The following is a 25,691-nucleotide window of genomic DNA, read 5'->3' as shown; positions in this document are numbered from 1 at the left end:
CCTGAATCTGCGAGCACCTTGACCCTGGCCTCCAGAACTGGAAAAAGTAAATTTCTGATGTTTTTAAGCACCCCACCCCACCCACCCCGCTGCAGCCTATGGGGCTTTGTTATAGCAGACTGAGGCAGTCTGCCAGTTTCTTACAAGGCTAAGACATAGGCTGACCATATAAACACTAGCTGGGCTCCCAGGCATTTACCCTGGTGTGTTGAAAACGTTATGTCCATGCAAAACCTGTGCATGAGTGTTTACAATAGCCCTATTAATAACTGCCAAAAACTGGAGTCAAACAGGTGTCCATCAACAAGTGAATGGATAAGCAAACCGTGGTACATCCATCCAATGGGGGATCAGTCAGAGTAAAAAGAAATGAGCTACTGAGTTACAAAACTACACAGAGGAACCTTAAATGCATACTGCTAACTTGAAAGAAGCCAGTCAGAAAACGCTACAGACTGCAATTCCAACTATCCGACATTCTGGAAAAGGCCAACTATGAACTATGGAGACAGCAGGAAAATCAGCGGTTGCCAGGGGTTACAGGGCAGGGAAGGACAAACAGTCGGAGCACAGAGGACTTTCAGGGTAACAAAGCTATTCCCTATGATGCTGTAACGATAGATATATTATGCGTACTGTATGTCACAAAGACTGACTCTTGATCTCATCGATGGACTTGAGTTAATAATAATGTATCAACGCTGCCTCATTGATTTTAACAAAGGTATCACACCAATGTAAGATGTTAATAACAGGAAAACTGAGGGCATATAAAGTACCTCACTATAGGTTCTGCTTTTCTTCCCCCATAGAAATCTAAGATGCCTAAAAAAGAAAATCTATATAAAAGAATACAGCATAGGAAACAATTTATTGGTGGTAGAAAATCAACTCCAGCAAAAGTCTACAGCAATGGGGAACAAAACCTGACCCCCTCCCTCCCTTGACATTTACAATCGAAGGAAAAGTGAAGATTGGGTAAGAAGCAGAGAGCAGCCACCCAACATTCAATACAATCACAACCAAACTCCATTCCTGACAGAAAACACCGTGAAGACTCTTATCTAACCAGCAGGCTGCCCCTTGCGGCATCTCATCAAAAGTTGTGAGGCAGGAGTTTAGTTCATGCCTGCAAGTCATTCTTCATCTTGATTTTTGTTTCAACAAGAAGTTCTGAGGGTGTTTCAACATCCCCAGTGGAAGGAAGAAGGGCAGGCATCCACGTCCAGCTCTGCGGAGAAGGGACCTCATGTTTAGGGCTGAGTGGCATCTGAGGCAGGAAGAGGGCAGGAGAGGCCCCAGAGCCTGCAGTCAGAAAATGCTGTTTGACTTGCAGGCTGGATATGGAAGCTGTGGATGGAGGAGACGTGGGGCCATGAGGTCATTCCTTTTTTACGCAGCCTCTTTTCCTGCCCATAACCACGCTTTTCATCTCCACGGGCCGTGACTGAGGTTCAAATTCGGCCTCGTAAAACAGGGCCGCGGTGGTAATGGAAAAAGCATCATCACTTGTAAAACTTGGAAAATGCACCATGAGGTTTCTGTGTGCTTCAGGGAGACAGAATTAACACAGAGAGAGCAAAAAAAAAGAGAGAGAGAGAGAGAGAACAAAACATCTGCTTTTCATCAGCAAACAGTCAAAGCAAAGGGCAGCAGGGGCTGAGTTCACCAGAGTGTCCCAGCATTTAGCGGTCTTGCATCTGGACTCCTCAGAGCAAAGCTTTCTGATAAACCTTTGAGAAATATATATCGAGTGATGTCTATGAAATCCACATGGTAAGAATGCAAGTTGTTCCAGAACTTCAGTTGTTTTTTTTATCGCCGGTTCCAACATCATCTAAGAAATATATATGCCTGTGTAAATCTTCCACTTCCAGCTCCCACAAGCTTTCGTGGAGGGGATTATCTGAAAGATCTGTCATCTTCACAGCCTGCAGGCAGGGCTCGGGGCTGCAGGCCTGAACCACTCCCATCACCATCACATACTTTCCTGGAAGAAGAAAAGCTGGGTGGTAAAAGTCCACACTGATAGAGAAAATACAAACAAACCAGAGACAGGAGTCCTTGAGAGGGCTTAACTTTATCAGGGAGGCAAACTGGAGACCAAAAAAAAAAAAATGCAGACAGTAAATACCAAAATGCCAAGGTGATTAAAATACTTATATATCAATAGTAAATTCCACATTTAACCTAGAGAATGATAGTAAATTCCACATTTAACCTGGAGAATGACATCCGTATCTACTTTGGCTTCTGGTTTTCAAATGTTAAAATCAGAGCACACTGCATAAAGCTATCCTGCCGAAGAAATGGAAGAGATGCTCATACCAGAGGATGAGTTGTAATTCGACAGTCTGCTCTAAGGCAGGGCCAGAAAGCCCTGAGCTTTTCCCTTCTCCCTGTTCTTGCTCAATTCACAAGCCTGCAACTGGTCTCCATGCACAAGGCTGGTCCTCTTTCTGCACAGACAACTCCTGACAGAGGATGGCTGGATGGCATCACTGACTCAATGGACATGAGTTTGAGCAAACTCTGGGAGATGGTGAAGGACAGGGAAGCCTGGCATGCTGCAGTCCATGGGGTCACAAACAGTGGGGCACGACTGAGAAACTGAACAACAATTCTGACAGTCCCAAAGCAAATATCTAATTCCCCTTCATGTTGCCACAAGAACTGGGCAGTAAAACCACGTACCTCAGATTGGGACTACGAATCCAGCCAAAACCATGGCCTTCCAACTGAGATCACAGACCTGGTTTCGGGACCTAATGAAGTTCAGGTTCTTGATGTCTTATCGCAGAAAGAATTCAGTGAGAGACAAAGTGATAGGTAAGAAGTGGACTGATTCAGAGAGAAACACACTCCACAGACAAGAGTGCAGACCATTGCAGAGGGCAAGTGCAACAGCCTCAAAATGGGGCATGGTTAGCTTTTATGGGCTGGGTAATTTCATAGGCCAATGAGTGGGAGGATTATTCCAACTATTTTGGGGAAGGGGGGGAGAATTCCAGGGGTTGGGCCACAGCCTACTTTTTGCTCTTTGATGGTCAGCCTTGGAACTGTCATGGCGCCTCTGGGTGTGTCATTTCACTTGCTGATTGAGGATCAAGGTCTAGTTGAAGTTGACTTGTCTGACATCTTGGATGCATCTGATTCTAACTGGTTTATGTTGTATCCTCGGGCTGTGTCTTTTTTTCAGAAGTTGTGCCTTGCCCCCTTCCCTCCTGTTTCAGCAGGGGCAGCACCCCCCAAAACAGCCTATCGTTCCAGCTGCCTGGGACCAATCTCCACTGCCTTCTGCCGACAGCTGGGCACACGTAAGCAAGTCATGGAGAGGGCAGGCTGCCATTCAGTGATCTCATGACATATTAACCGCAATGCTCTTCCCATTCCCTTGGGGAAGTGGCTCTCCTTGAAAGCAAAACTTGGCCAGTCTTAACCACACAAAACTGAATTGTGTAAAAAAAAAAAAAAAACAACCCAAACACAGCAGGAAAAGCAGGCACGCAGCCAGCCTCCACCGCGTGCCCCTACAAGGCCGCTTTAATCATACTGCTTCCAACATCAGGGCTGGGTTTGCACCCAGGCCCCAGGGCTCTGACGGAAAGAAGCCAGGAGAGCTGATACCTTACCCACTGGGCATCAGCCTCTTGTACTACATACTGAGGTTTCCCTGAACCCATCTCTACTTTCGACCTGAGCAAGTGACTCTGGGCTCCTCAGTGACGGAGGCTCATTATAAAAATACACTTGACATACCCCTCTGAATAGGCCTGAAATACTAGGGGAGATGGAACCCTAGGAAAATGACTGAAGACCCAGGAAAGGAAGAACAAACCCACAGAGATCCCAATAGGAGAGGTAATCCACACACGGGAAATCTGCACACACCGAGGCATACAACACAAATAGACAGATGGCTGTGTTATAACACAACCCAAAGGACTGAGTTGTTCTTGCTTTTCATGATCAGCCAATCTGGTTACTTAGTCTGGTTCTTTCTACCCACAGCCTCTCCCCTGATGAGTCTCTCTCCACTGTCTCTCCTTCCCTACTGTGCCGCCTCCCTTCCCCACTTACTCCCTTCCATCTGGCCTTCATCACGACCTCACAGGCCTGAATCAGTTGTCCCTCTTTAGCGCCCACGGCAGCTTGTACTCAAGCTCAAGCCTATGACACATCACTCTGTGTTTTACTGGCTTGCTTACTCTTCAGGCTGCCTGTCTGAAAGTAGTTACCAACTTGTCAATCAAACCTTGGTATTAATTAGCAAGAGGAAATGGCAAGGTCCAGGCATGCAGGCATTCAGGCCAGTGGGTAAGTCAGATGGGTTCGTCAACGTGCAGTGACCAGAGGTACCTGTGCTGTGCTCAGTCGCTCAGTCTTGTCCAACTCTTTGCAACTCCATGGACCACAGCACTCCAGGCTCCTCTGTCCTTGGGATGCCCCAGGCCAGAATGCTGGAGTGGGTTGCCATGCCCTCCTCCAGGGGATCTTCCCAACCCAGGGATCAAACCCTGGGCTCCTGCATTGCAGGCAGATTCTTTACTGTCTGAGCCACCGAGGAAGCCCACTCAGGTACCGACTGGTACCAACTTTATGCCAGGGCTGGAGCCACCCATGGGAGACAGTCCCAGCTTGCCTTCAAAGAGCACTGCCTACGGACCAAGACACCAAACAGCTCAGGCTACGTGCTACACCAAGGGCGGGAAAACATTTTCTGTAAAGGATCAGATACTAAATATTTCAGGCTTTGAAGGTCACAAGGTCTCTGTTGCAACTATTCAAGTCTGTAGCTGTAATGAGAAAATAGCCCCAGACAATACCTAAATGATTGTGTTCCGTGAAGACTTTATTTATGGATCCAGATATTTGAATTTCTTATACTTTTCACATGTCATGAAATCTTTCGTTTTTTCTCAACTCTTAGCTCATAGGCCAAGCAAAAAGAGGTGGCACCCTGAGGTTTGCAGACCATGTCTAGATAAACACTGCAATGGAGGGCAGAGAGGGAGGCTGAAGGATGGGGCTGGGGTGGGGAGAGAAGCCTGCAGGAGCATCACATCGTAAAAAACAATGGTCACAACCCTCACTATGACCTAGGAGCTGTGCTAAGGCCATTTTAAAAATCTACTGAATCCACACAACAGGCAGCAACTATTAGTCCCTTTGAAAGGCAGTCCAGAAAGAACAATTCTCCAGGCAGAACATCTGAAAAGGGCCCGAGCCAGTTCAATCTAATGCTGAGAACAGTTGTCAGAAAGACACAGACCCCACCCTGGGATAGTCTGGCCCGGTGGTTCTCAAAGTGTGGCCCCCAGACCACACTTGGGAGATGGTTAGAAAGTTAGATGTTAGAAAGTTAGAAAGTTCTCAGCCCCACCCAGGCCAACTGTGAGGGTGGCGCCTGCCAGCAGTTTTAACAAGCCCTCTGTGTAAGTCTGATGCACGCTCAAATGTGCACAGTTTAAAAGAAAAGAGTAGTGACTACAGCCTGACAGTCCCATGAGGCAGGGGTACAGCAGGGCCCCCCCGACTCCTGGAAGTGGGGAGAGCTTCCCTAAGGAAGGTACCCTTGAGTCCAGTCATTAGGGATGAACAGAAGTTCCCCACTACGGTATTTTTCAAAACTTGAGGCAGGGAGGGGAATCACGCCTGCGGAGGAGGCTTTGTTCCTGATGCTGGGGGGTCCCTCTCCCGGAGATTCCAGCTGGAAAGGCTGGTGCAATCCTAGGAACTCGTATTTTTTAAATGGGCTGCGGGTGATGCTTATCATCAGAACGGCTTGGGTGGCGCCTGGCTGGGAAGGAGCAGGAAGGAAGGGTATGGAGCCTGGTGACCACCATGCTGCTGCTGCAGCACTGCAAAAGACCTGGAGGTGGGACGGCCTGGCCCCGCCTTCGGGCGGTACAAACCGAGGGCCAGCGAGGGTTCGAATCCGGCTGTTACCTGGGACGAGGCAGGGCCGCCCGCGCGGCACCCGCTCCAGGCCGCGAACCGAGAAGGACCCGCTTGGGTCCCGCAGCCGCGCCTCGCCGCCGCCGGCCTCCACCACAGTGCCTTGCATCCACACGGCCGTCAGCTCCAGCGGCTCGCGGCCCGCCGCCGCCCGCGACAACCGCCACGAGCCCGGGCCGCCCTCCGCGTCGCGCCGCAGCTGCTCCGCCAGCACCTTGAGCGGCGGCGACCGAGGCAGCCTCACGGCCGTGGGGCCGCTGACGGACAACGAGTCCGTGGGCGCCGCCATTCTGCCCCGCCTTCGCGTTCCCGCCAACTTTGATGAGCGGGAGGCCAGGTCCGCGGCTACCAATCAGGGGCGCGCTGGCGGGGCCGGCCAATGGTCGGGGCCGGGAGGCGGGGCCGGGAGGCGGGGCCGCCACGCCGAGCGGCCCCACCCCCCCAGCACAGGAGTGCGCTTGCGTGAGGTAAATAAACGCCCCTCCCCATAAACGCCCCGCCCCCCAAGTTAGGAATGAATGGATGAAATGAATTAAAAGAGAAAAAATAAATGAAGGAGGGAGGTAAAGAACTCCTTGTCTCCACGTACCTCAAAATTTGGCGTGCACGCAAATCATCTGAAGAATGTGAGAATTCATCTTTACATCGCCTGGCCTCGTACGGTTCTCTGAGGCCAATCAGTTCAGTTCAGTGGCTCAGTCGTGTCCGACTGAAGCTAATAAATACTAGCAAATACTGAAATGAACAGTAGCAATGATGAAGCTATGTTTATTGTCAGTTATCAGGAATCGAGTGGAGAGATAAGGTTGGAGAGAGGGACACGTACAGCTAGTAAAATTGCCCATTCTTTTATTACTATGTTTATTTATTATACTTTAATAACATTATAAAATAATTTAATAAGATATATTACTATATTTTTCACAAAAGGAATTCATTTTCATTATAGAAAATTTAGGAAAGGAAATCTAGAATCAGAAAACAATTGTAGATATCATTCAGAGATATCCACCCACTGTTGGTGTATTAGCATCCAGGTTTCAAAACATATACACACAAATATTGTTTTGTATATTGCTTTCAGTTAATAATAAGTATCTTTCCATATCAACAAATATCCCTCTGCTTCCCCTTGAGTGACTGTATAAGATTCTATTTGTCTCATCACCTACATGACCAATAACCTAGAGGAGGACATTGGCTATTTCCAGTTTTTCACTTTATAAATCGTTACAGTGAAACTTACAGTGAACCTACTCTTTTTGTTCATGTTTCAGATAAATTTCTAGAAGTGGAGTGAAAGTCGCTCAGTTGTGTCTGACTCTTTGCGACCCCATGAACTATACAGTCCATGAAATTCTTCAGACCAGAATTCTGGAGTGGGTAGCCTTCCCTTCTCCAGGGGATCTTCCCAACTCAGGGCTTGAACCCAGGTCTCTTGCATTGGAGGCAGATTCTTTACTGGCTGAGCCACAAGAGAAGCCCAAATGCTCCCTAAAACTTGCATGTCCTCAATCAGTCAAATCCTAAACCAACCAATCCTTTAAGTCAAGACCAGTGGTCAGGAGACTGTCCTCCTGGGACCTACTGCAATACCAGGCTTAGAGTCTTCATCAAGAGCTCAATTTTTATAAAGCAGCTAAGATGTATTGGAAAAGACCCTCATGCTGGGAAAGACTGAGGGCAAGAGGAGAAGGGGGCAAGAGAGGATGAGATGGTTGGATGGCATCACTGACTCAATGGATATAAATTTGCCCAAACTCTGGGAGATAGTGAAGGACAGGGAAGCCTGGCATGCTGCTTGGGATCCATGGGATCATAAAGAGTCAGACACAACTTAGCAAATGAACAAGAAGAAGACATACTGAACAAGGCTCTGTCCTTACAGCTTTGTAGGGAGACTGTACTACAAAGGTGGGGAAACTGAGGTTCACAGAAGCTAGGTGGCTTGCCTACAGCCTTCCTGGAAGTAGCCTCTGTAGGGTTCTGGGCTCTATACCTCAACCCTAAGCTGTATAGTAACCAGATTCCTAACTTGGAAGGAAGTGGGGATTTTAACCAAGAGAGAGTCTCACCCCTTCTAACCTGATGGGTCCCTACTGGCCTTACCCAGGGAAGGCCAGGAAAGTGATGAGGAAGGGAGTAAAGACGGGAATTTCCCATTGATCTCTTGGCCTTCAAAACGCAGGTCTGGGGCTCCCGCCCAAGCAGAGTGGGTGCACCGTGCATCCCACCTGGGAGCTGCTCTGAGGTGGGTGCGAAGGTGGTCCTGGGTGTGGTGGCAGCAAGTCCTCCCAGAGGGGGAAAGCATCTTAGGTGAGAGGGATGAAGAGAACAGGGAAGGGGGAACTGAGGCAGAGGGAAGGGGCGACCCGGAACTGAGTTGGAATGGGTCACCTGAGAATGGGCGAGTGACATGGAAGGAAAGAAGGAGAAACTGGGACGAAGATGCAGCCTGTACCATACCTGAGAGTCTTTTCCTTCCCTACTCTTTGGACATGACTGGTACCTGAGACTTTGATTTGGGGCCCATTTGGTTTTTAAACTTCAGGAGGGATCACAGTATCTTGATCATCTTGCTTTTGCCACACCAACTATGTCCTGCTGCGGTAGGGTTTCTTCTGCTTGGGAACCTAGCCCTTCAGATCATCTTTCTTTGAGATTTTCTCAGACTAGATCAACTTCTAGGCTTAAAAACAGTGTGGGCTTCTTTGCTTTGGCCATAAGAAGGCTTTAGCCAACAGTGTTGAGCACGACCTAACGTCAGCGTTCCCTCACCCATACAGAGGCTGCTGTAACCTTATATAGAGTTGACCTACCCTGCTTTATGACTTTTCCTCTTCCGTCAGTTTATTTTATTTTTTCCTTCAGTTTAAATTATTCAGTTTCCTTTACCATGTGACTGCTTATTTTGACAACCAGTAACTAGGTAGTGTGACTGAGAGGTCTGTGTTTTTTTTTCCTTGGAACTGACCTGGATCATGATTTTGAGATTAAATACCTATGCTGAAGCTGAAAAACAAAACAACCCCACAAGTCTGGGGACCTTCCTAGTGGTCCAGTGGCTAAGACTCCGAGCTTCCAATGCAGAAGGTCCAGGTTTGATCCCTGGCCAGGAAAATAGATCCTGAATGCTGCAACTCAGAGTTCACACATGCGATGAAAGATTCTGCGTGCCACAACAAAGATCGAAGATTCTGGGGGCTGCCACTAAGACCTGGAGCAACCAAATAAATAAATAATATTCAAAACACACACACACAAGCCTGAACATATCAGTGCTCAGTTTATAACCTCCTGATGGTGTCATTCCTACACCTGGAATATGAGCATTCCAGGCAGAGTGAAATGCACCAGGAGGGCCCAGAAAGGAGAGAGAGAAGGAAGCGCCAAAAAAACAGCTAAGATTTTAGAATAGCTGGGACACAGAGTGCAAACGGAAGAGTGGGAATAAAGGAGGTTGTGCTTACATAATGACCTCACTCTTTATCCCCGTTTTAACAGATGATGAAACTGAGGTTCAGGCCAATGACAAGGTTAAGGCCACACAGATGGCAAGGGGCAGAGTCAGAATTCAATCCAAGTCCATCTGACCCCACACTTCATGCTCCTTGGACCACACACATCTGCATCCCGCCTTCCCATCAAAGATGCCTCCAGACCTCTCTGCTCATGCTTCTCTCTGCCCGACACGCCTTCCCCCAGCTTCTCCCAGCTGGCTCAGTCACCACGTGCCTGCCACCACCAGGACTGCTTCTCTTTAGGGAGCCCTTCTTGAGCCCACAACTGGAGTCAATGCCTACCTTGCGGACCAGGCAGCTGACACCCCAGTCCAGGGTTTTCCAGCCTCAGCCCCAGTGACAGTTGGGGCCAGGTAATGCAGTGTTGAGGGAGTCGTCCGATGTTCCTTCTGGGATATTGAGCAGCGTCTTTGGCCTTCACCTCTAGCTGCTGGTAGCACTGTCCCCAAGGTGGCAACAAAAAGAGGCTTCAGGTGTCACCAGTGTCCCCTGGAGTGTGAAATCACCCCCTGCTGAGAGCCACTGCCCTCATCTGCAGACTCGCCATGTTCTATCTTGAACTATAAATACTTGAGTCTGAGTCTGTCTCACCAGTTTGAACCAAAGGTTCAAACTCTGGGGCCAACAGCGGCCGAGCAGGTAACCCTGGTGGAGCAGTGACACGCTGGGCTTCGCAGGCCCCAGTCGAGGGGCTGATCACACTCAGCCAATGGTTGCCACATGAGAACGTGGGTCCAAGCACTAACAATTTAATGTATAATCTCCACATTTAAAAAAGAGTTGGCAATATATTCAACTCTAAAACAGTGTGTGTGCATACTCAGTTGTGTCCAACTCTGCAATCCCATGGAGACTGTAGCCTGGCCACGCTCCTCTGTCCACGGGATTTCCCAGGCAAGAAGACTGGAGTGGGTTGCCCTTTCTTCCCCCAGGGGATCTTCCCGACTCAGGGATCAAAACTGTGTCTCTTGCATTTCCTGCATTGGCAGGCAGATTTTTTTCTTCTTCTTTTTTTTTTTTTTTTACCACTGCACCACCTGGGAAGCCCCTAAAACAGACAGACAAACATACAAACAAAGACTCTGTGGTCCTAAATGCAGCCTGTGGTCATCCTGGCCCAAGGGCAGCCAATCTGCAAGTGAGGCCCCTAGAAGGTGAACTCTGGTCCTGGCACTGAGCAGCTTGCGTGTTCATTTATGGAAAGCTCCTTGGAACCTCCTGCAAAATATCCAGAGGGCTGGGCTGAGTGTTTCACCAGTTCTAGGAGTTGCAAAATGGGTGTCTCAAATTATTGTTGTGAGTAGAAGCACTAGGGGTCTGCCAACACATGCTGGGTAAGCCCTCCCTTGGTGGAGGGCTATCTCCCTCCCCTCCTGCCACCCTTACCTGAGGCCTGGAGCCACCCTTGTGCAGGGTCTTCCCAGCCCCCAGCTTCCCAGTGAGACCACAAACTCCTGGAAGGGAGTTTCCTGCCACGAGGACAAAGGTAAGGCAAGGGGAACTTCTGTGCCTTGGCCTCACACTCAACCCGCTCATTCACCAGATCAAATCAAAAATGCTTCTGATTGCCAGGAACAAAACCAAACCCTAATGTCCAAGGAAAAGAATTTGCTCTGAAAGATCATCCATGCAGTAACAAGGAGATCAAACTGGTCAACGTGAAAGGAAACCAACCCTAAATATTCACTGGAAGGACTGATGCTGAAGCTGAAGCTCCAATGCTTTAGCCAGCTGATGCGAAGAACTGACTCATTGGAAAAGACCCTGATGCTGGGAAAGATTGAAGGCAGGAAGAGAAGGGAACAACAGAGGATAAGATGTTTGGAAGGGACACTGATTTGTGACTGTTGTCAAGGAACAAAGGCAAAAACAGGATTTACAAGAGAGAAAAGACCCTGATGCTGGAAAGGATTGAGGGCATGACGAGAAGGGGACAACAAAGGATGGGATGGTTGGATGGGCATCATCAACTCAATGGACATGAGTCTGAGCAAACTCCAGGAGATAGTAAAGCATAGGGAAGCCTGGCATGTTGCAGTCCATGGGGTCACAAAGAGTTGGACATGACTGAGCGACTGCACTGAACTGAACGGAACATCTACAAAGCGGCAAAAGCTGTCATTAGCTGAGCGCTTACTATATACTAATCACCATGCCTAGTGCTTTATGTGCAGAGTCTGTAATTCCTCAGAACAACCCTAAGATGTAACTGCTCTTTTTTAAAGTTTTATTTATTTATTTTTGGTTGCACTGGGTCTTTGTTGCTGCGCACAGGCTTTCTCTGGTTGCGGCAAGCCAGGGTCACTTTATAGTTGTGGTGCGCAGTTTCTCATTGTGTGGCTCCTCTTGTTGTGGAGCATGGGCTCTAGGCACTCAGGCTTCAGTGGCTGCAGCTCGCAGGCTCTAGAGCTTGGGCTCAGGAGTTGTGGCTCGAGGCATGTGGGATCTTCCTGGAGCAGGGATCGAACCCATGTCCCCAGCATTGGCAGGTGGATTCTTAACCACTGTACCACCAAAGAAGTCTGTAAGTGTTTTTCTTAAGCTCATTTTATAGGTGGGGAAACTGAGGTATGGACAGGTGATGTAACCTGCCCAAAACCACACAGCTGGTAAGAGGTAGGGCTAGGGATTCCAAGACTCGGGACCTGGACAAAAGGGTCCCTCTTTCATATCTTTCCATAATCAGGACCTCAGAGAAGTGGGCTCTTACCCACTATCCTGGGTCATCACCAAGGTGAATTCCTCAGGGAAATTTTTTTTAAGTACAGGTTCTGTCAAAAAGGGGTTTCCCTGGTGGCTCAGACAGTAAAGAATTCGCCTGCAATGCAGGATAGCCGGGTTTGATCCCTGGGTTGGGAAGATCCTGTGGAGAAGGGAATGGCTACCCACTCCAGTATTCTTGGCTGGAGAATTCCATGGAGAGAGGAGGCTGGTGGGCTGTGCTCCATGTGGTCGCAAAGAGTCAGACACAACTTAGCGACTAAATGACAACAATGGCATTTCTGGTCTATATGTGAGAACAAAAAGTTGTAAGGACTTGAGGGTTGGGGCTGAAACAAAAATCCTATTGTTTGCAGCTGTGATTGTCTATTTAGAAAAACCAAAATAAACTACAGGTAAATATTTAAACTAAAAAAAAAAAAAAAGGTAGAGGGCTTCCCTGGTGGTCCAGTGGTTAAGAATCTGCCTGCCAATGCAGGGGACAAGGGTTCAATCCCTGGTCCAGAAAGATCGTACTTGCATGGAGCAACTAAGCCCATGTGCCACAACTACCGCAGCCCACACTGCTAGAGCCTGTGCTCTGCAACAAGAGAAGCCCCTGCAACAAGAAGCCCCTGCACCGAAACGAACAGCAGCCCCTGCTCATTGCAACTACAGGGAAGCAGCAAGGAAGACCCAGCACAACCAAAATATACACTAATTAATTTTTTAAAAAACTTATTGAAGAAAAGTAAGGTAGATTGATGGGCAGAAAGAGGGAAGGACAGGAGACCAGATCTGTGGTAAGATACATTCATTGTAGAATCTCAGAGGCGGATGCATGGGACCCACTGGACAATTCTTTCAAAAGTACAGAGATGGGGGATAATTCTAGGTTCCAGGGCCACCCCACAGCCTTCCTACGTCAGAATCTTGGGGAATGAGACCCTAGAATTACTCTGAAGCCCAGTCAATATCCAGCCCCACCCAGTGACTAGCTTGCTTCCTATGCCTTCATCACAGAATATCACCAGAAGGTCACTGGACAGACTGCCGCCTATTGGTCTCTGGAGCCCCTTTTCCATGACTCCACGCCAGAGCATGGGGTCCTCCTTGCCACAGGCCCCAGCCACGGAAGCCGCAGTGCAGCCAGCTCTGGGGTGGGGCTCAGAGATCAGGAGGAAGAAGCAGAGTGTCATGCCTTTTTGTATGATGGTTGGCACTCCCCGGCCCCTTGCACCAATGGTGATGTCTGTTCTCCACTGCACACTCAAGGTGGCCAGGCTTTTTGCAGCTTCTTGGAGGAGCCCTGAAGCACTGCCCACATTTTTTTATTTCTTCTTGTTTTTATTTTTTGGCCTCACTGTGCAGCAAGTGGGGTCTTAGTTTCCTGACCAGGGATTGAACCTGTGCCCTCTGCAGTGGAAGTGAAAGTCGCTTAGTCATGTCTGACTCTTTGCGCCCCATGGACTGTGCATGGAATTATCTAGGCCAGAATACTGGAGTGGGTAGCCTTTCCCTTCTCCAGGGGATCGTTCCAACCCAGGGATTGAACCCAGGTCTCCTGCATTGTAGGTGGATTCTTTACCAACTGAGCTCCCAGGGAAGCTATCCTGCAGTGGAAGGGGAATCTTAACCAATGGATCATCAGGGAAGTCGTTATAATCCACATTTTAGAAGTAAGATCCAAACTTCCAGGCTAACGATAAGAGCAACTGCTTCCGCCATGACCACTAGAAGCTAGGCATGGTGCCAGCTGCTATATCAGCTCATTTCATCCAAAAACCTCTGCCAGGGACCTAACTCCACCTCCACTGTACAGAGAAGGAAACGAAAAAGAAACGAAAGCAATCAAACCCATGTGGCGCTGACACGGGAGAGGCAAATACATCAATGGAATGGAGCTGAGGGTCCAGACATAAACTCATATGTCTAGGGCTAGTTGTTTTTCGATAAGGTGTTGGGACCAAACTGGAGCCAGGACAGGCTCTAAGGGGCAGGCTAGGCCTGAGGTTTAGTCTCTAGGAAGGCTGAGGCACTGGAAACTCCCACAGGCAGTGTAGCTCGACCAATTTAACCAATCAGCTATGCTGTTACAGGAACAAAGAACCGTCTGTATAAAAGCAGATGTGATTCAGAGCTCCAGGCTCCTGTCGGATTCCACCATGCTGGATGAGACCTGGGCCCTAACTCGAGCTAGCGATAAACCCCTTTATGCTTTTGCATTGCTGTGGATGTCTTATTCTCTCAGTTTTGGGGACTCGGACTCTGGGCATAACAAAGGGAGACAAGATCATTCAGTGAGGAAAAAATAGTCTGTTCGATGAATGGTTCTGAAACAAGATGCAAAAGATGAAAGTTGGACCCCTGTGTGCATGCTAAGTCACTTCAGTTGTGTCTGACTCTTTACGACTCTGTGGACTATAGCCCACCAGGCTCCTCTGTCCATGGGATTCTCCAGGCAAGAATACTGGAGTGGGTTGCCATGCCCTTTTTCAGAGAATCTTCCCAACCCAGGGATTGAACCTGCATCTTTTATGTCTCCTGCATTGACAGGCAGGTTCTTTAACACTACAGCCACCTAGGGAGCCCACTGGACTCCCCTCTACCTCATACCACATACAACACGGATCAAAGACATATACATGATTTTGTATATGACAATGAACTCTTGGAAATGACATCAAAAGCACAAGCAACAAAAGGAAAAAAACAAATTGGACTTCATCAAAGTGAAAAATGTTGGCACAACAAAGGACATTATAAAGAAAGAAAAAACAATCTACAGAATGGGAGAAAATATTTATAAATCACAAATCTGATGAAAGTCCAGTATCCAGAATATATTAAAGAATATTTGCAACTCAGTAACAAAAAGGCAACTCGATTTAAAAATGGCCAAAGGACTTGAAAAGAATTTTCTCCAAAGAAGATATACAAATGGCTGGTAAGACATGAATAGATAGATGCTCAATGTCATGAGTCATTAGGGAAATGAAAAAAGGCACTGTCAGTACTCTTGCCTGGAGAATCCCACAGACAGAGGAGCCTGGCGGACTACGGTCCACAGGGTCCCAAAGAGTCGGACACAACTGACACGACTGAGCATGCACGGATGCTGTCTGACTCCAAAGAGCTGACCGTCCCGGGTCTGCTTCTTTCTCCCCCGACACAAGCCCACACCCTCTAAGGGCCTCTATGGGCCAGTCCAGGTTGCTGAAGCACAATCAGTTCTCCTTGCTGAGGGGTGAGGGGGTGCTGGCCAAAGGTGGGGCTGGGAGACGAGTTGATCTCCATTAAATCTGAGCACCTGGTGGCCAACATCCATTAAACAGTTTCTGAGCTTCAGCTTCCCCTTCTGGGGACTTAAGGAGCTAGACCACCCTAACTCACAACTCCCCCCGACTTGATAATGAGCTCCCCAGGACGTCAACCTCTGGGCTCAGAAAGAAAATCCTCTGGTCCAAGGCAAGGAGATCCTCACACCTTGCCTCTCATGACAACCCTGGCTGGTAACCCCCCCACTGCAGGTGAAAATATGGCCAAAATCATGGACGACCTTCCCCCTTAAGAGCTAGAGGTAACAGTTATTGAACATTTGCTTTATGCCTTACATATGTCATCTCGCTTCATCCTCGCGAGGCAGCAGTGTTATTACACCCATTTTACAGATATAGGAGGCTGAGGCCCAGTGCAGTTTAACTTTTTTCAGGTCAAATGGAGAAGAGTCATGCACACTCACCTTACAACCCAGCGTTCCCATTCTTGAGCATCGAGCCTGGAGAAATGAAAACTTGGGTGCACACAAACGTATAGATGTTGATAACAGTCTATTCATTATCACCCAAAGCCAAAGACAACCCAGTTGCCATTCAACAGGTGAACAGGGAAGCAAACTGCGGTACACACACACCGTGAAAGACTCCTCAACCACAGCCAGGAATGCACAATTGAGACACACAGCAACCTGGACAACTCTGAAATCCATTACGCTGGGCGAAGGAAGTCAGACCCCAAAGTTGACATACGGGGGCTTCCCTGGCCGTCCAGCAGTTAAGAATCCACCTTCCAATGCAGAGGACACGGGTTTGATCCCTGATCCGGGAGTATTCCACATGCCATGGGGCAACTTGACCCATGAACCACAATATTGCGTCCACCCTCCCTAGAGCCCAGGCTCTGCAACGAGAGAGGCCACCACAATGGGAAGCCCTCACACCACAGTGTAGAGTAGCCCCCACTCGCCGCAACTAGAGGAAGACTGAACACAGCAACGAAGACCCGGTGCAGCCAAAAATAAAAAAATTAATTAATTAATTATTTTAAAAACGAGCTCGCTTTAAGAAAAATGTTGACACACTGGAGCTTCCCTGGTAGTCCAGCAGTTAAGAATCTGCCAACCCCTGCAGGGGCTTGGCTTTGGTCACTGGTCCAGAAAGGTTCCACATGCCGTGGGGCAACTAGGTCTGTGCGCTACAGCCACTGAGCCCACGTGCCTAGAGCCGGTACTCTGCAACAGGAGAAGCCCAAGCATTGCAATGAAGAGTGGCCTCCACTCACCGCAACTGTGGGCAGCAAGCCTGTGGGCAGCAACCAAGACCCAGCATGGCCAAAAATAAGCAATATTAATTAATTTTATAAAGCTCACTTTTAAAACATTGACATATTGTATGATTGCATTTCTATGACATTCTCCAATGGCTAAAACTATAGGGACAGAAAACAGATGATGAGTGGTTGCCAGGGGCCGGGGGAGATGGAGGAGCTGACTGCAAAGGGGTGCCAGGAGAAAACTTTTAGGGTACTGGGATTATTTTGTGTGCTGGTTGTGGTGGTAGTTATATCACACAGTCTCTACCTGTGTTAAAACTCCCAGCACTGGACATCCCTGGTGGTCCAGTGGTTGAGAGTTTGCCTGTCAATGCAAGGGACACGGGTTCAATCCCTGGTCTGGGAAGATCCCACCTGCTGCGGGTCAGCTAAGCCCATGTGCCACGACTACGGAGCCTAATCACTCTAGAGCCCATGGTGTGCAACGAGAGAAGCTGCCGCAATGAGAAGCCTGTGCACCACGATGAAGACCCCGCTAAGTCAGGGGTGCCATTGCCTTTTCCGATAAATCAATTACATCTTGAAAAATTCACAGAACTGTACGCGCGCGCGCACACACACACACACACACATAGAGCACCCTAGGATAGATAACTACAAGATATTACTGTCACTGGCTGTGGCCCAAGTGGGAAACACCATTTCTTCTTCAAGGGACTAAGCCTAGGAAACCCAGGAAAGTTCAGAAGTATGCAAATAAAGGCTTAAGGAAATGGGGGCGGGGTGGCTGCTAAGGTGTGGAGTGTCTCCTTTGGAGCTGCTGAAAATGTTTTGGAACTAGATGAATATGGTGGTTGTACAATATTGTGAATGTACTAAATACATGGAATCGTTCACTTTAAAATGGTTAATTTTATGCTTTGTGAATTTCATCTTTTTTTTTTTTAAGTTCCAAGCTAGGGGGGAAAAGAAGTGTCCAGGGTTAACTGTGCCCTAAATCTATCCCAAAGAAACCAGGCCTCAGAGAGGTTAAGTAACTTGCCCAAGGCCACACAAGAAGTAGGAGGCTGACCCTGAGTCAGTCTGCCTTCAAAGCTTGAGTCCTTTCCATGAGCAGATGTGATTAAATGAGTTAAATATTACCCCAGAAAGTGACTGGTTATTACCTAGAAGCTCTAGCTGACCTTGTCTCCTTTGCCGAGGACGACCTCTGATCAGTATACTCGTGACTTCAGAGAACATATTTTTCAAACTGCAACTAGGGACATAGAGTTCAGGCCAGGATCCCTTCCCCTCTGAATGGTGTGACCTGATTTACATGAAAAGTCTTCCAGGGTTGTAAACAAGAAACCTGGGCCAATATATTGTACTGTAATGAACTCCTTTCCCAAAAGGATCACAATTCTGTGAAAGTGGAATTATTCTAGAAAAGAGAGGCTGAGTGTCACCATGCATATTTGCACAGAAAGAAAAAACACACACACACTTCAAAACTTCTGAGCAAGGCAGGGAAAAGGGAATGCCGTATTTCATGGAATAGAAAGGGAAACTGGGATGATGGAATAGAAAGGAAAGCTGGGTGAGATGTTGAAATGCCCCTCCCCACAAGGGTAGCAGGTGTCTTTTTCTGGTGGGTTTCAGGAGGGCTTAGGCTGGGAGGCAGAGAGATGGTCATGATGACTGCCCGCATAAGCCTCAAAAGCGGTTTCTCCAAAGTGGAATGCCCCGAGTGCCTGAAAGAGTTGTTTCTCAACTGTCCTGAGACTGAGGCTTGGGGGAGGGGCATGACCCGCCTGACAGGGTCACTGAGGCAGACCCAAACCTCAGCCTTGCAAAACAGCAGCACTGTTGAGTGAACACAGCTGGAGACAAAGGAAGTGTGAGTCAACCCCCAAAGTTTCTTTTAAAAAGGCTGTATTAGGTTGCCAGAGCCACTGGGGTGGGAGACGGTGTGTGCCAGCCTGAGGCTGGGCCCTGGGGACCAAGACAAGATTGCCACCATCCTCAGGGACCTGTGGGCAGAGGGCCGGCTGCACAGGGGCTGGGCAGTGCCAGTCCAGGAACTTGTAGGACAGCCCTTCCTTCCAGGGAGCCGTTGGATGAGGGAGAAGAACTCCAGCTGTGTGTAAGCATTACCTCTGAGCCACAGCTCCCTGCCAGGGGGTCTGAATTGCCCCCATTTTACAGAGTGACAGACTGAGTCTGATGTCTTTACTCATTTCTCCATTCAACAAGCATTCACCAGATGCCCTGCAATATGCCAGGCAGTGGGATGCAGGAGTAAACAAAAACTGATTTCATGAACTTTAGAGCTTCGTGAAGGGTGAGGAGACAGACGCTGTTTTGAGTGATATGTATGCAGGGGCCACGGAGAGGGTCTTTATTTGGAAGGGATATGAGAGTTGGACTACAAAAAAGGCTGAACGCAGAAGAATTGATGCTTCCAAATTGTGGTGCTAGAGAAGACTCTTGAGAGTCCCTGGGACAGCAAGGAGATCAAACCAGTCCATCCTAAAGGAAATCAGTCCTGAATATTCATTGGAAGGACTGATGCTGAAGCTGAAACTCCAATACTTTGACCACTTGATGTGAAGAACTGACTCCTTGGAAAGACCCTGATGCTGGGAAAGATTGACGGCAAGAGGAGAAGGTGGCAACAGAGGATGAGATGGTTGGATGGCATCACTGACTCAATGGATATGAGTTTGAGCAAACTCAGGGAGATAGTGAAGGACAGGGAAGCCTGGCGTGCTGCAGTCCATGGGGTCACAAAGAGTTGGACACGACTGAGCAACTGAACAACAACAACCGCAGTTGGCGATGCTTAGTCTGAGACCAGAAGGATGAGAAAGAACCAGGGATTCAGGGAAGGGCACTCCTGGCAGAGGGAAGGGCACTCCTGGCAGAGGGAACGGCAGGTGCAAGGGCTCTGAGGTGGGAAAGACCTGAAGTGAGAGGAACAGCGAGGCCAGCATGGGTGGGTGGCCTGAATGAGGGGTAGCCGGTGATAAGGTCAAGGAGCAGGCAGAGGCTCCGGGAGACCAGACAGGAAGCTGTAGCTGCAGTGACTGGAGATGCTGAGGTTTGAGCAGCAGGTACAAGGAGACAGGGCAAGTGGCTGGTTTCAGCTCAACCCCCTGGTGGCCTGATAAGCGGTGACAGAGAGAGGAGTCGAGGATGATGCCCTGGTTTGGAGACTGAGCAACTGGGTGCCTGAGACAAGGGGGAAGTGAACAAGTCACCCAGCCAAGAACTGACTATCTGCCCTTCCCCGGTTACTCTCTTCACCTGCTCCACGCCACCCCTCCCCCTCACCCCATCCCACCCCCTGCACCGGAAAAGCCCATCATGCTCAGGGCCGGATTCGAGGACCACTGCGCTCCAACTTCCTCTGGCCTCTCCATCCTCCTCCTGACCTCACACTGCTCCCCAAGGCGCTCTTCCCTTGACCCCCATGCTCACGCTCAGTCCCACCACCTCATCTTTGCTTTCTCCCTTCCTCCAGCCCTTCCTCCTGCCTGAGGGCCCTCCCTTCTCCTGGGGCCCAGTGGAAGCCCCACCCCTGCCTCCGAGGCCTCTGAAGAGCTCTTCTGAGTAGCTGCTCTGAAGCCAGCCCTTACTTGACTGGAATTCCCATGGGGCCACCTCCTAGTGCCCAATCCTGAGCGAGTTCCTTAAGGGATCCAATTTCTTCATCTGCAAAATGGGTTGAAAATAAAAGTACCCACCATATGGGGGTAGGGGCAGGATTAACAAAGAACTGCTCACTCATCTGGCCCCTGGAACATAACTAGGGGTAGCCAATGTTATTCCTGGGTGGAGCAGAAGTGTCATAGGGAAGTCAGTCAGTTCAGTCGCTCAGTCATCTCTGACTCTTTGCAGCCTCATGGACTGCAGCACGCCAGGCTCCCCTGTCCATCACCAACTCCCAGAGCTTGCTCAAACGCACGTCCATTGAGTCGGTGATCCCATCCAACCATCTCATCCTCTGTTTTTCCCTTCTCTTCCTGCCTTCAATCTTTCTCAGCATCAGGGTCTTGTCAAATGAGTCAGTTCTTCACATCAGGTGGCCAAAGTATTGGAGCTTCAGCTTCAGCATCAGTCCTTCCAATGAATATTCAGGACTGATTTCCTTTAGGGTTGACTTGTTCGATCTCCTTGCAGTCCAAGGGACTCTAGAGTCTTCTCCAACACAACATTTCAAAAGCATCAATTCTTCGGCACTCAGCTTTCTTATTGTCCAACTCTCACATCCATACATGACTACTGGAAAAACCATAGCTTTGACTAGATGGACCTTTGTCATCAAAGTCATGTCTCTGCTTTTTAATATGCTATCTAGGCAACCCACTCCAGTGTTCTTGCCTGGTGAATCCCAGGGACGGCGGAGCCTGGTGGGCTGCCGTCTATGGCATCGCACAGAGTCGGACATGATTAAAGCAACTTAGCAGCAGTAGCAGCAGCAGGTTGCTTGTAGCTTTTCTTCCAAGGAGCAAGTGTCTTTTAATTTCATGGCTGCAGTTACCATCTGCAGTGATTTTGGAGTCCCCCAAAATATAGTCTGTCACTGTTTCCTTTGTTTCCCCATCTATTTGCCATGAAGTGATGGGACTGGATGCCATGATCTTAGTTTTCTGAATGTTGAGTTTTAGGGAAGTAGCCGCTCTTTAGTAGGGAAGTAGCTGCTCTTTAATCCCCTTTATGCTCACTTGGGGAAGCATGTGTGGGTGCAGAAGAGCCAAGCACCCATGAAGACTGTCCCACTCACGGTTTGGTCTCCAAGGTATCACCGATGGATGCATAAGTGATTGCCTGCTCCCCTGCATGGAAGACTTACTACCGCTCTTTTGCAAGAGGGGAAACTGAGATCAAGGTCCATGCCTGGGTCTTTCTTCCTTCCTTCTTTCCTCTTCCTCCCTCCCCCCTCCACCTCCCTCCTTCTCTCTTTCTTCCTTTTGATGCATATGGTCTTAGTAGCGGCATGCAGGATCTTTAGTTACGGCATGAGGACTCTAGTTCGCCAACCAGGGATTGAACTTGGCCCCCTGCATTGGGAACATGGCGTCTGAGCCACTGCATCACCATGGAAGTCCTGATAGGTGGATTTCTTCACTAGTCTTTCTCTGGCCAACTGGGCCTGAGTGACCCCCACGATGGGTCCCTAAGATGCACCCTCATTTCCTGAGGCAGCTGTGCACTCGCCACCCCGGGGTGAGTGTGACTTCCCTTGGGCTCTTACAGTTGGCTTCATGACCACAGATGCCACAGCCGGCAAGGCTTGCAGCTGGCAGTGGGGACAGACGTCCTGCCCTCATTTACATCCCCTCCGCCCGCTGCAGCCAGAGGAACAAGAATAGGAAGCCACAGATCAGACCAAGCTGAGGCCTCGGTGTCCCCAGCCACTGATGCACGGTGTCTGCTGGAAACCAGACCAGAAGGTTTACAGGAATCGGAGCCTCTGAGCAGCACTGAATATGAAAGCAAAACTCACAGACACAGACACACACAGACACACACAGACACACACACACACGAAGGAACATACATGTGCCTGCACATATATGTGTGTGTGTGCACCTCTTCCATCCGGGCACATGCACAGCTGGTCACAGGCTCCTCTCCCTACAAACCATTGCCAATCTAAGTGGTCAGGGCTCACCAGGCCCACCCACCAGGATGCACCCCCTCCTCTAGGCACCATCACTGCTCAGAAGGTAGGGAGAACTGGGCTGCCCTCCTGGCTGTGTCTCTGCTAGCTTGGTGCCTTCCACAGAGGGTTTACCCTTTTTGGACCCCAGTCTCCCTCATCATTAAAGCTGAGATAATTGTAATCATAACAAGAACCCTCGTTCTCAAGAGGGGTCGCGTGACCAGCCAAGCAAGCAGTGGGTGCTCAGTAAAAGCTTGTTAAAGGAATGATAACACCACTGGCGGTAGATAAGTGCCAACTGTGTTTACAGGAGGAGCCCTGTGATTGCTCCCCAGCAGTCCCAGGAGGCCAGAGGGTGTTCATTTCACAGAAGAGGACACTGAGGCCCTGGGGAGTGGGGGGTGGTGTCTTGTCCGAGTCGCCAAGGTCAGCAGTGGAGACCGCATCTCCGGACCCCAGCCTTGTGTGTCTGCAGGCAGGCATATCTCAGTAACAAACCCACGGGGGCCTGCCCAGTGCAGTCCCAGGGAGGCTCCCGGGCCCACCACATTCCCCACAGGTCCAGAAGGGGTCCCTGGGCAGCTGGGGTCAGAGGCCAGTGAGCCAGGGGCCTGGCAGGTGCACGGTGGGGGCTGAAAAGAGGACAGAGGGGGCCAGAGAGGGGAGGGGACTTGCCCAGGGTCACCCGGCATATCTGTTTCCTAGGGCTGCTTCAACAAATGGACTTAATGGCTTAAAACCATAGAAATGGATTCTCTTTCGGTTCTGGAAGTCTCTGAAATCAAGGTGGCCGGATGATTCCAGTGTCTGCCCCTATCTTCACATGGCCCCTCCCCGCCTCAGTCCTTACTGCCCATCCCCATGTCTGTGTGACTCAAATCTCCCTCCGCCTTTTTCTTACAAGGACACCATTCACTGGGTTTAGGTGAAAACCCAGTCTCCCGCTTTTCTCCCTACATCCAGAAACTGAAACTGAAGTCGCTCAGCTGTGTCCAGCTCTTTGCGACTCCGTGGACTGTAGCCCACCAGGCTCTTCTCTGTCCCTGAGATTTCCCAGGGAAGAATACTGGAGTGGGTTGCCATTTGCTTCTCCACCATACGTCCAGCCATACATCCAGGGATGGTCTCATTTCCAGATCCTTAATTAATTATATCTGCAAAGACATTTATTTATCTATTTTCTCTTTTTATTTAGCGTTGAGTCTTAGTTTCAAGGCACTGGCTTAGCTGCTCCTGGCATGCAGCATCTTAGTTCTCCAAACAGGGATCAAACCTGTGTCCCCTGCATTGCAAGGCAGATTCTTAAGCACTGGACCACCAGGGAAGTCCCCTGCTCTTTTTCCCTCAAACAAGGACACATTCACAGGTTCTGGGGTTTAGGACACAGACCTATCTTTTGAGGGGGCCACTATTTAAACCCCTACACCTGATAAGCCAGGGTCAGTACCAGGCAGAGCCCTCCCCATGTTCCAGCCCCGATTTTCACATTCTCCATCTGGAAGTCTCGGAATTTCTAGTAAGCTGCAAAAAGAGCAATACCCATTCCATTGTCATCTGGTCTCTGCCTGTGGTCCCCAGAGAGCCAGGGACAGGCAGGGAAGCTCCAAACACAGCCAGGCACGTTCCAGGAACAGCGAATCCTTTGTTGACCAGCTGCTGGCCTCTGCAGACAGGAAGGGAGTGGGGACCAGGAGGAGGGGCTGCTGGGTCAAGTTTGGCTCCCCAGCCCAGAGGAGGGTGGGGTGTGGCCAAACCTCAGGCGAGCAGATGACCTGACCATTCGGACCCCAGGTGGGTGGTTGTTGAGCACGTACTGTGTGTTGAGAATTCTAAGGGCTCACATTTTTTAAAAAAATATGTTCAGCTTAATTATTTTAAAACTAATCTATCGTTTTACTTATTTACTTGGCTGTGCTGGGTCTCAGTTGCTCCCACGGGATCTGCTCTTTGTTGCAGTATTCGAGCTCTTGGTTGTGGGATCCAGCTCTCGGCCCAGGGATCGAACCCCGGCTCCTTTCATTAGGAGCACAGAGTCTGAGCCACTGGACCACCAGGGAAGTCCCCTAAGGGCTCCTTCATTTGCGCATTTCATTCTCACAAAATACCCCATGAGGTCAGTTTTTACAGGCGAGAACACCAAGGCACAGAGAAGTCAGGTAGTGTCCCACGGTCACACAGCAGGTCAGTGTGGCGTTTTGACCTCCCATACTGGTTGGTTCCAGAGCCCACACTTGGCACCACTCAATTCTGTGGCCCTGGGAGACCAGAAACTCAGTGAAGAAATAAAGGAATAGAGGGAGGCAGAGGGGCAGAACACAGCTAGGGCAGCCAAGGGCTGGTGGGCAGAAGGCCCCAGGGAGGGGGACCGTGGCAGAGGGACCCCAACCCCACCCTGCAGAATACCCCCCCACCCCCCCCCACCCCCCCGCCCGGGCCTCACTAAGCTAAGGAGGGCGTGTCTGGGCCCTCCCGGAAGGCGGCACTGCAGTTATCAGAGGACTTAACTGTGCATTCCCTTCGCGGCAGTACATAATCCCACTTCTTGGAAACTCTCCTAAGGAAATTCTCCCCTTCCTCCTCTTGGGGGATAAGCTACTAAGAGGGTGGCTTTGTCTCCCAGCCCAGGGACCACACGCATTTCCTGAGAAAGGCAAGGCTGCTGGTGTGAGGCGCTCCCCTCCCCCCAGCACCTGGGGGGAGGGGTGGATGGGAGGGGGTGATGAATGAGGTAACGGGGGAGGGGGGGGGTTGGAAGGCAGAGGGCTGAGGGGCACTGTGGGTGGCCATGCCCAGGCGGGGCTTCATTAGCTATTCTGAGTTCCTCTTGAGACCATTCTTGGGCTGGATTATGTTTTTTCTAAATGTTATTTAATACCGTTTAATTCCTTGTCCTGGCGGCACCCAAAATCACGTGTATGTGTGTGAGTGAGTGTATGTGTTAAGAGAGAGATCTTTTTCATCGAGGTATATGGTGGCTCAGGGTTCAAGAATCTGCCTGTGGTGCAGAGACACGGGTTCGATCCCCGGGTCAGGAACATCCCCTGGAGAAGGACATGGCAACCCACTCCAGTATTCTTATCTGGGAAAGCCCACGGACGGAGGAGCCTGGCGGGCTGCAGCAGAGTTGGACACAACTTAGCAGCTAAACAACAAAACGAAAACAATCTACAACCCACATAAAGTGTACGGCTTGAAGTTTTACACTTATGTACATGCGCATAAGCCATGAGCCAGATCAAGGTTCGAGCCCTGGATCCTCTAAGAGCGGTCCTTGGGCCAGCAGCGCCTCCCTCTTCAGGGGGCTCTTGGAA

At 49.6% G+C, this 25,691-nt stretch overlaps 1 protein-coding gene across 1 annotated transcript; it reads right to left on the bottom strand.

The window, feature by feature from the left end:
• Positions 1 to 852: 852 nt before the first annotated feature.
• RMI2 (RecQ mediated genome instability 2) lies at positions 853 to 6,354 on the bottom strand. The gene is made up of 2 exons (XM_069569964.1): positions 5,950 to 6,354; positions 853 to 1,990 (listed from the first exon to the last, which is right to left on the bottom strand). Exons 1-2 carry the CDS (start codon positions 6,245 to 6,247, stop codon positions 1,803 to 1,805), a joined length of 486 nt encoding a protein of 161 aa, XP_069426065.1. The 5' UTR covers positions 6,248 to 6,354; the 3' UTR covers positions 853 to 1,802.
• Positions 6,355 to 25,691: the final 19,337 nt, after the last annotated feature.

The sequence above is a fragment of the Ovis canadensis genome, chromosome 24, assembly GCF_042477335.2.
Source record: "Ovis canadensis isolate MfBH-ARS-UI-01 breed Bighorn chromosome 24, ARS-UI_OviCan_v2, whole genome shotgun sequence".
NCBI lineage: Eukaryota > Metazoa > Chordata > Mammalia > Artiodactyla > Bovidae > Ovis > Ovis canadensis.
Note: the sequence above shows the minus strand (reverse complement) of the source record. Positions and strands in the feature narration are given on the sequence as shown.

Excerpts from the sequence above, each read along its gene's own strand:
- RMI2 (XM_069569964.1), bottom strand. The coding sequence starts at position 6,247 with ATGGCGGCGCCCACGGACTCGTTGTCCGTCAGCGGCCCCACGGCCGTG. Across the intron at positions 1,991-5,949 it reads GCGGCCCTGCCTCGTCCCAG|GAAAGTATGTGATGGTGATG; the intron begins GTAACAGCCGGA and ends TTCTTCTTCCAG.